The sequence below is a fragment of the Aethalodelphis obliquidens genome, unplaced genomic scaffold (genome assembly GCF_003676395.1).
Source record: "Aethalodelphis obliquidens isolate GAN/ISIS:26980383/991018 unplaced genomic scaffold, ASM367639v1 scaffold53, whole genome shotgun sequence".
Taxonomy (NCBI): domain Eukaryota; kingdom Metazoa; phylum Chordata; class Mammalia; order Artiodactyla; family Delphinidae; genus Aethalodelphis; species Aethalodelphis obliquidens.
In genome coordinates, this window is record NW_020837997.1 from 6278063 (window position 1) to 6288903 (window position 10841).

The 10841-nt window shown below is 43.0% G+C and overlaps 1 protein-coding gene across 3 annotated transcripts in view; it reads right to left on the reverse strand.

Annotated features, from left to right (window-relative positions):
* Window positions 1–6158: 6158 nt before the first annotated feature.
* Window positions 6159–10841, reverse strand: part of ADGRE3 (adhesion G protein-coupled receptor E3) — a 41695-nt gene continuing 37012 nt past the window's right edge. The window contains exons 14-15 of one of the 3 annotated variants that reach the window (XM_027085008.1): window positions 8524–8619; window positions 6159–6366 (exon numbers count right to left, since the gene is read on the reverse strand). In XM_027085008.1, coding sequence (XP_026940809.1) covers window positions 6228–6366; window positions 8524–8619 — 235 coding nt within the window. In that variant the 3' untranslated portion in view covers window positions 6159–6227. The remainder of the gene's footprint in view (window positions 6367–8523; window positions 8620–10841) is intronic. The other 2 variants (XM_027085007.1, XM_027085009.1) reach the window with 2 other exon arrangements.

Genomic DNA, 10841 nt, shown 5'->3' on the forward strand with positions numbered 1-10841 from the left:
TCATTGTGCTAATCAAAAACACTCCCTAGGGTTTCCCTGGTGGCGCAGTGGTTGAGAGTTCGCCTGCCAATGCAGGGGACACGGGTTCATGCCCCGGTCTGGGAAGATCCCACATGCCGCGGAGCGGCTGGGCCCGTGAGCCATGGCCGCTGAGCCTGCGTGTCCGGAGCCTGCGCTCCGCAACGGGAGAGGCCACAACAGTGAGAGACCCGCGTACCGCAAAAAACAAAACAAAAAACAAAACAAAACAAAAACACTCCCTAGAGGGCTGGTACTACCCCCAGCTGAGCACAACTCAACACATCAATCTCTTTAGACAATCCCTGCATTTGTGTCCAGGAGTGGGTACAAGCCAGTCAATTTATTGATCAACAAGTGCCCTTGACTAATAGCACAATAATTCCTGTTTTGACTGAGAGTGGGGGTGGGGGGTGGGTGATTAAGGCAAGGAGGCTCTGAGCAGGGGAAGCAGTGGGAGCAGGGGATTGGCATTCACCTCACTTCCTGTTCCCTCTGTACTTGTCTCCTCCCACCTCCACACCTGCCCCCCAACTCATCAGTATCGAAACTAACCCTCCATATGGCCCATAGACTGCAGAGTGGGTGGGCATCCTGTTCTAAGCCCTCTACCCAGGGGAACTTTGGCCCAAGAAACTGTTTTTGTCAGAAGAGGAAGAGGAAACTTCAGTTTCCCCGAATATGTGTGCTGAGAAATGGGGAAGCAGGAGTGCTGTGGTCACATCTCTGAGTCATGCTGTGGGGGAGTGGTCCATAGTGGAGCTGGTCCAAACCTATCTCCCTTCTGCATCTCTCATGATTGTCTAATTTCAGGTAGAGAGGAAAACATGAAGGAGGTTCTCTTTACCTCTTTTTTTAAAAAAAATTATTTAATTAATTTATTTTTGGCTGCATTGGGTCTTCCTTGCTGCCATTGGGCTTTCTCTAATTGCGGCGAGCGGGGGCTACTCTTTGTTGCGGTGCGGAGGCTTCTCATTGCGGTGTCTTCTTTTGTTGTGGATCATGGGCTCTAGGCGCGCAGGCTTCAGTAGTTGTGGCGCACGGGCTTAGCTGCTCTGCAGCATGTGGGATCTTCCAAGACCAGGGCTTGAACCTGTGTCCCCTGTATTGGCAGGTGGATTCTTAACCACTGTGCCACCAGGGAAAGCTCTCTTTACCTCTTTGGGTCTAGGGGACCAAAGGTTGGGCATTCTTGGTGGTTAAAAAAAAAAAGCCATGATTAGTCAAGCATATATTATGCACTAGATAGATGGAGTAGCTCTCATTTAATCTTCACGATGATTTTGTGAGGTTGGAATAATTACCAACCCCATTTTATAGCTGGGAAAACTGAGGCCCAGAGGGGTCTCATGGCTTGTCCATTGTCATTTAGTGGATAAGTGGCAGAGATGGTATTTGGACTCAGTCTGTGCCTCCTGTGGTTGATCTCTCTCTGTAGCACCTGCTGCCATTCAAGGGACTGTCCGTAAACCTGAATTATCTCTGAAAACTCTAACCTTGTAGCTCTTGCCTCAGCCCACAGTTATAGGAAAGGAACAACATGATATGATAGAACAGACATCCTGGACTGAGGTAGGAGAGCAGGAGTTGGATTCTGAGCCTGTTGATAAATCATCTCTGTGGCTCTCCTGGGGCTATTACAATAACGCGGGTGAGGGATGATGGGGACCAGGGAGCTAATTGTGAAGGCAGGAAGAATTCTAGATCTATTTTGAAGATACAGCGAGTGAGATTTGCTGATGAATTGGATGTTGGGTGTGAGAGAAAGAGAAGCCTAAAGAATGACTCCAGGTTTTCCGCTTAATTAGTAGGAAAGAAGGAGTTATCGTTACTAGAGATGGGGAAGAAAAAGTACTTATGCTAACAACACAGTTAAATTTAGGTGGTTCATGAACTCCTGCCAAGTTCTAAGAACTTCTCTTGGGTCAAGGATAGAATCTTGTATGTAGCAGATGTGGTCATGCCCTGCTTATATCCTTAGTCCTCACATTTTCAGTGACTTCTGTTGGCCAGCAGCTGCCACTGGAAAACACCGTATCTGGCAGAAGGCAGGTGAGAAGCATCAGGGGGAAAATGCTTCCCGGAACAATCCTCGACCAAAGCCTGAACTTGGTATACACATGCCCCAGCTCCCTCATCCCTCAGGTGAGATGAGTCTGAGATGCAGGTCCCAAGTGATTGCCCAGAGGTCCCTGCTGGGATTAAGCTCCCATCTTGTATTGGCTTCCTTTCTTCCCCTGATTCACTTCTTTGCAACCCTGCTGGTGTTCACCGGGATCACCTCCAAAATAAACTACTTGCATTAGAATCCTTGTTTCAGAATTTGCTCCTGGGGGAGCCCAAACTAAGACACTATGGGACAGGAGAAGATGAGATTGCAATGTGATTCTGGTTTTCCTGGGATGGAGGGGTTTCTGGGATGCAGGACTTTTAGTGCCAAATCTGGGAAAGTCCAGGGCGAACTGGGATGAGTTGACCACCCTTATAGGAGGACAGTGTGGTGTTAGAGAAGCCAGGAGAAGAGAATGCTTCAAGAAGGAAAGGGGATAATGCATACATAGATAAAATCATCATGTTGTACACCTTAAATATATACAAATTTTGTTTTTTAATTATATCTCAATAAAGTTGGAAAAAATACCTAAAAATACTTGATTGTCAAAAAAGAGAAGAAAGGAGGACCAACAGAGTGAAATGTGACCCAAAGGTCAAGTTAGAAAAGACTGAGAAGCCATCAGTGAACTTAGCACTGAGGAAGTATTTGGGACATTGAGTCATTCTTGGGTGTGTTGGAAGCAGAAATCAGACTGCGGTGGGCTGAGCAGTGAAGGGTGGGAGGAAGTGGGCACAGCAGGGTGTAAACAAATTTTCTAGAATTTTGGCTATGAAGAGAAGTAGATAGAATGGTTATTGTAGCAGGGGGAACTTCTGGGGTGGAAGAGACCTGAACATACTTCCTCCCTACTCTTCCAACCTCTACGTACAACTAGTCCCATTGTAGATCTCCTGGGTCTCCAAGACTGATCATTCTCCTTCATGATTTTCATCTTTTGGCATTTTTTTTGCTCTGTTTTTTTCTTTTTTTTTTTGAGATATTTCTTCCACATGGTCTTCTAACTCACTAATTTGTCTCATCCTCTTCTTTAATTCATCCAGTAAAATTCATCTTTTTATTTATTCCCTTTTTATTTGGTTCCATAGAATGTTTTGGTGCTGTACTTGAACCTCCTTGCATTCTTCTTTTTTATTATTCTTGTTTAAAGTTGTTGTCTGTCTACTCCAGCAGCTCGATTTTCCTGGGTGACAATTATGTTGGACCATCCTCTTTTTGGCTGTTGGGGACCTCTCACGGGCTTTCATTTTTCTTTGGGGCTCAGATGTGGGGGTTGAGAACTCTAAGTGGTGACAGTTTCCCAAGTGATGAAAGGAGATGGATTCTTCCCTGCAGGGGTCTATGTGTGCACTAGGCAGGTGTGCAGAGGTGCCTCCTTGCTCCCCAATCTCCTTGCTTTCTTCTAGATTCAGGAGCAGAGCTCCTTTTGGAGTCCTTGGGAGCCAGATGGATCAGACACACACACACACAGGAGTGATGCTGACCTTATCCCAGGATGTCTGTGGACCCTGGTGGATCAGACTCTTCATAGGATGAACTGTGTCTGATTTCCACCCAGAGCATTCTTCAGCTTACCTTGGAACTTTCCACCTGGTGCATAGGGGAGACATTTCAACCCCAGATTTCCCTTTGGGGATTCCCCCCAGAGATATCACTCTCATGCCCACCCAGCTGCCATGGGTCCCAGCAGACTTTTGGTTCAAAGAGGCAGATATATTAAGGTAGAGAGTGGAGGGGAACTGAGATGTGTGCAGATGGCCATTTTCCTGGAATCTGCCATCTCTCTTTCTTTATCATGGGGGCCAGCAAACTATAGCATTGTGTGTGTGTGTCTCAAATCCTTCCTGCAGCCTGTTTTTGTATGGCCAGTGAGCTAGGGATGGTTTTTGTATTTCTAAAGTGATGTACACATATATCCCTTTACACACATATCACACAAATGTATTTATGTCTGTCTGTCTATCTATCACCTACCTTCCTATCTATCTATCACTATATCTAGCCTGAAAAGTCTAAAATATCTGGCCCTTTACAGAAAAAGTTTGCTCCTCCATTTTTAAAAAAAGTATTTATTTATTTATCTATTTATTTATTTGGCTGTGTTGGGTCTTAGTTGTGGCATGTGGGATCTTGCATTGTGGTGCATGGGCTCTTTGTTGCCACACAGGCTCTTCTCTCTAGTTGTGGTGCGCGGGCTCTAGAGTGCGCAGTCTCAGTAGTTGTAGCATGCAAGCTCTCTAGTTGTGGTGGATGGGCTCCAGAGTACGCAGGCTCAGTAGCTGCACACGTGGGCTTAGTTGCCCTGCAGCATGTGGGATCTCAGTTCCCCGACCAGGGATCGAACCCGTGTCCCCTGCATTGGAAGGTGGATTCTTAACCACTGGACCACCAGGAAAGTCCCGCTCATCCATCTTTAGCATATTTAAATGCCACTGAGGAATGTGAGGATGTGAGAGAGATGGAAGACTCAGGAGAGAGAGGAGATAATCAATGGAGAAAGGTCCCCAAAGAGGCAGGAGGAGACAAGATCCAAAGCACAGCGGTGGAGGTTAGTTTCAAACAAGAAGAGGGACCCTCTCTGCCACTGTGGAAGAATGGAGGAGATGATGAGAATCAGTGGGGGAAGGAATCAAGGATGAGTGTGGATGTGGGTATAATTGTAAGGGATGTCAGAAAGTTGAGGGAGGTTTCATAAGCTGGTGTTTATTTTCTCTGTGAAGTAGGAGACAGTCTTCTACCTTATATAGAGAAAGAGGATGCAGATTGGGGAAAGAACTGAAAAACTAGAACTCCCCATGTGGGGAAGTTGACCAGGGAGAGGAAGAGTGAGTTCCAGGTAGCCTGGAAGGTCTTGTTTAGACCAGAAAACACACATTTGTATTGGCTCCTAGCTGAGTGATTCTGAGAGCTCACTGTCTTGATGGAGAGCAGAGAAGAGACAAGATTGGTTCATAAGGAAGGATGCTTTGGACTGCAAGTAACAGATAACCTGAGCCAACTGGCTTAACAAAAGGAGTTTATTTGTCTTACATATGAAAAAGTTCAAGGGTTGGTTCAGCAACCCAACAGTGTCATAAAAGCCCAGATTATTTCTGTCTTTTCACTCTTCCACCCTTAGTATTTCCATGATATCTTCTCTCCAAGCCTCATATTATTATATGATAGCAGCTAAAACTAGGAAGTAATCGGCAAGCTCTTCTTGAATTTGTATTTGTTTTTATCAAGGACAGAATATATGTTCCAGTAGGTGTTTCTTATATCTCAGTGTGTAGAATTGATCCAAATGCCCATCGCAAATGGTTTGGGAGGTTTCTCAACCTCAGAACTACTGATATTTAGGGATGGACAGTTCTTTGCTGTATATGTGGGGGCTGTCTTGTGTATTGTAGGATATTCAACAGCATCCCTGGCATCTGTCACTTCGGTGTCAGTAGCATCCCCCCTTGCTCCAGTCATGACAACCAAAAATGTCTCTAGACATTGCCAAATGTCCCTAATGGTGGGGATAAATCACCTCCAGTTGAGAATCACTGGGCTGAGACCAATCTCAATGGACCTCTGGACCCAGGTACAGTGCTATCCCCAATATGAAAACAATCAAGGTTCTGTCAACAAGGAACATGTGATGGTGGTGATGGCTGCTGAGTAGACAATCCACAGTGCCTGCCATGATTGGATCAGTCCTGGATTTGGGTATTCCCAGCTAAATGTAGAATCAGAATGAGGAAGCAATGGTGTTGAAAGCATGGGAGAGGATCATTTGACATCGTTGATCACGAGATTTAGCCTGGATAAGAGAGGAGGTAAAGATGATGGTTTGGAAGAAGCTGATGGTTTGAGGGACTCAATGAGTTTAAACTCGTTTAGTTTAAACTCATAGTTTAGAGCAAGTTTAGGAGGAGAGAGAGTAAGAAACTGAAAAAAGGCCTTGAAAAGGGCTTCTTTATTTACAAAAAGTCCAGGGAATATTTGCAATGGTCATGATTTGTGTATCCAGGAACAAGCATTGATTGAACACATCAGTGAAGAGAAGTCCAATTGAATACACATATATTGAGAGCACATTATGCAGAACAAACACTTCAGGAAGTAAAGGTTAAGCATTTCCTCTCCAGGAATGACATGTATAATGATTCTTCTTGTCCCCACCTTCATTCGTTATGATGCCAACCAGATCCACATGTATGGCTTTCCATGAGGAGCTGAATGTTCTAGTTTTAGTATTTTCACTTGTCCTGGAAAACATGCCCCCCCCAAACAAGACGTTTAGATTAAAGGTAGATGTAAGGATAGAAAAAACAAACAAACAAACGAACGAACGAACGAATGACAACAAAACAGAAAGAAACAGCAGGAGTGGGTTAAAGCCAGAAATCTCCATCCAGCAGGCAATGATGGCATGATATCCTAGCATTTTGGAATCCTAGGAAAGGTGTGGCCTTCTTTAGCTTACAGTGGGAGGACTTCTCAAAAATCCAGGTTGAAGAATTCTTTTTTTGAAAAAAAGTTTGGATATAGTACCCTACTCTAGAATTTCAGCCCCCTGGATGTTGGTTTTTGTCCATAAAGAAAGGCTAGACTCTAAGCTCCTTGAAGGCAGGTACTGTGTTGGGTCTTATTGCTTTTTGTACGTCCACTGCCTACCATAGTGTCTTACACATTGTAGAACTCAACAAATACTCTCTTTGCCCCCTACAAGCTCCAGCTTGGTTTAGATGCCTCAGGCCCCCCAGAGGAACAAATATCTTGTACAACAGCCCATGAGGATAGGAATTCCTGACTCAGTTATAAGAGTCACTGTACACAGGAAGTCCAAAGCTATGCCTTCCTTCCTGGTATTTATGGTTCATTCACAGAATTTCCCACCCAGTCAAGCATATGACTTTTCCCATAAACAGTATTCCCTGGTTATACAGCTGACCTTCCAATGTTATCAAATGTCTGGGGAACAGAGCTAGAAAGTTAACCCACGATCAAATTTGTCTGTAAAGGACAGAGGGTTTTGTTAGCTTTTTACTCATACTCTGTGCATAAAAAATAAAAGCTTCAGAAATTCTTTTAATTAAAGCAAATGTATTTCTTAAATACAGCTACATATAAAATATATTATAAATATATAATATATAAATATATAATATATAATTCCCTTTCAAAAGATATACTCATTCAAGTTCCACAATGTTAAACAATAATAATAATAATAATAATAATAATAATAATAATAAAGCTTTCTTATTCATTGTGGGAAACCAGTAGCTGGAGTGCTGGCAGCTTTATTATTTTGGATTGTCTGGGAAACGTTTCAAAGGTCACAGCCAATGGTTAGCACCTACCACCATTTTACTCTTATTGAGAATGATTAAGCTTAATATATATTAAAAAATTTTCCAATCAGCTGACGTGACTGTCCTAAAACTTTTGTCCTAAAAGTGGTTCCATTTTCCTCTTGGTTCTTTTGGAAAGATTTAGTATGAATTCCCTTTCCCTCCCTCCAGTATGGAATAGATGTTTCTTCAGTGACCTCAATATTTCCACGGCTGAAGAAAATCCCATATTTTCTCAAGAAATGTAGAAGACAATGTATCAGAAATTTCTCAGTTTTGTTTAGCTTAAAAACAACATATTCTAAGACTCCTTGGCTAGCAGATGTGGTAGGCATGTACATGGAAGGCATAAAACCAAATGAGATTGGGAGGATTTTTATGGATTTTGAGCTTTGGAGCCCATCTGGCTCATCTAGTGACATGGTTTCTTACAAGTATATTCTCCCATTTTTCTAAAAGAGCAATTAGGGGACAACTGTGGAGAGAAGTCTCAGATAGTACTGGGAGCTTATTCCTTGGTGCATTGGTCCTGAGTTAGCTCAATGGAAGAACAGACGAAAATCCAGCAACCAAGTTCCAGAGAGGTTCCTTTGTTAACAGGACCATTTCCTCTCCCAGGAAGGTCCCATTATCACATGCACTCCTCCTCTATAGGTATGTGGAGCATCTGGGGTGGGGTTCCTCTCCTAGATCCTTTCTGTGGTATCCACTAACTCCATGGGGCTCTAGTCCACCTCTCTTTAGACAGTGAGAGCTCAGGAGATGATGACCACTCTGCTATGTCTATGATTGTAAGTCTCCCGCTAAAGGATTCTACATTAGATGGTAGTGGTGCTGTACCCATACTTTAAATGACAGGTATATATAGAACAGCCAGCTTAAGCACTGTTAGCAGGCAAGGAAGAGTCACTGAGAAACAGTATGATGGGAATGAGGAATGCAAACCAGGTCATCAGGAAAAGAACTCTTCTCCATACCCTGCAAGAAAGGGAGTTTGTACTAAGACATGGAGAGGAAGTTCGGGGTGTCAAGGGGTAAAACATTAGAATAAGTCACAAGTCTTCTTACCTCACTGGGTTTTGAGTCAGGACCAAACCTGCTGGAAAGTGTATGAGTCTCAGGCTCAGATTTAGATTTGATGATCTCACCAAACCACTTTCGGACCTGGAACATCAAAGGAAAGGCTAGGATTGTTTTTGTTAACAATGGAGAAGAGAAAAGTCAGTGAGTGAGAAAGACGAGAGAGACATTATGAAAAACCTTTCCTACAAAATGTGATATATGCATACAATGGAATGTTATTTATTCCTTAAAAAGGAATAAAATTCTGACACATGCTATAACATGGGTGAACCTTGAAGACATTACACTGAGTGAAATATATGAGCCAGACACAAAAGGACAAATACTGTATGATTCCACATGAATGAGATCCTTATAATAGTCAAATTAATTGAGACAAAGTAGAATACTGGTTACCAGGGGCTTGGCAGGGGAGAATGGGGCATTATTGCCTAAGGGGTACAGTTTGGGATGATCAAAAAGTTCTAGGGGCTTCCCTGGTGGCGCAGTGGTTGAGAGTCCGCCTGCCGATACGGGGGACACGGGTTCGTGTCCCGGTCCGGGAAGATCCCACATGCCGCGGAGCGGCTGGGCCCGTGAGCCATGGCCGCTGAGCCTGTGCATCCGGAGCCTGTGCTCCGCAACGGGAGAGGCCACAACAGTGAGAGGCCTGTGTACCGCAAAAAAAAAAAAAAAGTTCTAGAATGGATGGTGGTGATTGTTGCATGACAATGTGAATGTATTTAATGCCACTGATCTGTACACTTAAGCATGGTTAAAATGATAAATTTTGTTATATATACTTTATCACAATAATTTTTTCATTTGTTGTAGAAACTCAACAAAATATGCATATGCAAAGGAAGAAAATAGAAGTCACACATAGTTGCTCAATCTAGCGAAAAATCACTGATCATGTTTTGGTGGTATCCTTCCATGTGTCTTGGTTTGGGGTCCCCCAGAGGCAGACCTTGAGACAAGGGTTCTAGTGCAAAGAGTTCTTTCGAGGGGTGATCCCAGGAAACACCACTAGATCAGTGGGGAAGTGAGATTGAGAAGGGAAGGCAGCTAGTAAAGGATGCATAATCCTTTCCATTGTGGACATCTGGGGTTCAGTGCCACTCGGGGGCTCTGGAGACAACAGAGGACACACCTCAGAGTCATCCCACCTCAGGGACAAGGAAGCTGGGGCATCTATCTACCAGCTCCCATCAGTCATTGGTTGATGGCTGCTCTCAAGGGCCATTACTCTCTGGCACCACCAGCTTGCCCTGTGTATAAAGCAGGCATGTCCTGTGGGCAGTAAGAAGCCCACAGGCACAGAGTCACAGGTGTTTACAATAAGCAACCCTGGGCATGTAGAATATAATGCCAAAGTGATATGAGAGAGTCATCAACAACATTTGCTACACCAAGGTTTCCAACTTTGGCACTACTGACATTTTGAGTTGGATCATCCTTTGTAGTGGGGACTATCTTATGCACCGTAGGATGTTTAGCAATAACTGCCCTCTACCAACTAATTGTCAGTAGTACCTTTTCCCCTAGTTGTGACAATCAAAAGTGTCCCCAGACATTGATAAATGTCCCCCCTGGGAGTGGCAAAATTGCTTGAGAGTAAGTGGTGTTTTTCCATATACACCATTACCCACACGTGAATAACTAGATAACATAGCATAAGAAATGAATATTTATATATGTTATATAAACAAAATAGAACCCTTCTGGAGCAATGTTTTGAAACTTACTCTTTCACTAATATATTTTTAAAAATTTAAAAATTATGTATTTTATTGATGTATATTTGGTTTACAATGTTGTGTTAGTTTCTGGTGTATAGCAAAGTGATTCATTTAAACATACATATGTATATATTCTTTTACATATTTTTTTCATTATGGTTTATTACAAGATATTGAATATAGTTCCCTGTGCTATACAGTAGGTCCTCGTTTTTAATCTATTTTATATATGATAATTTGTGTCTGCTAATCCCAAACTCCTAACTTATCCCTCCCTGCCCATCCTTTCCCTTTTTGGTAAAAATGTTTGTTTTCTATGTCTGTGAGTCTGTTTCAGTTTTGTAAATAAGTTCGTTTGTATCATATTTTAGATTCCACATGTATTCACTAATATAGTTTGAATATCCTTCCGGTCATAAAATATTCTTGTGCCCAGACAAAAATTAACATTTGAATGGTCTATGCCTATGCTCATCCTTTGTTCTCTAGGGAGTGGCTGCTCTGTCGGCTCAGTTTCTTCCTCTCTTATCCTCAGAGGAGCTGTTCTTCCTTTCCTAGTTTGGTTCTTTGGGCGTGTAGATG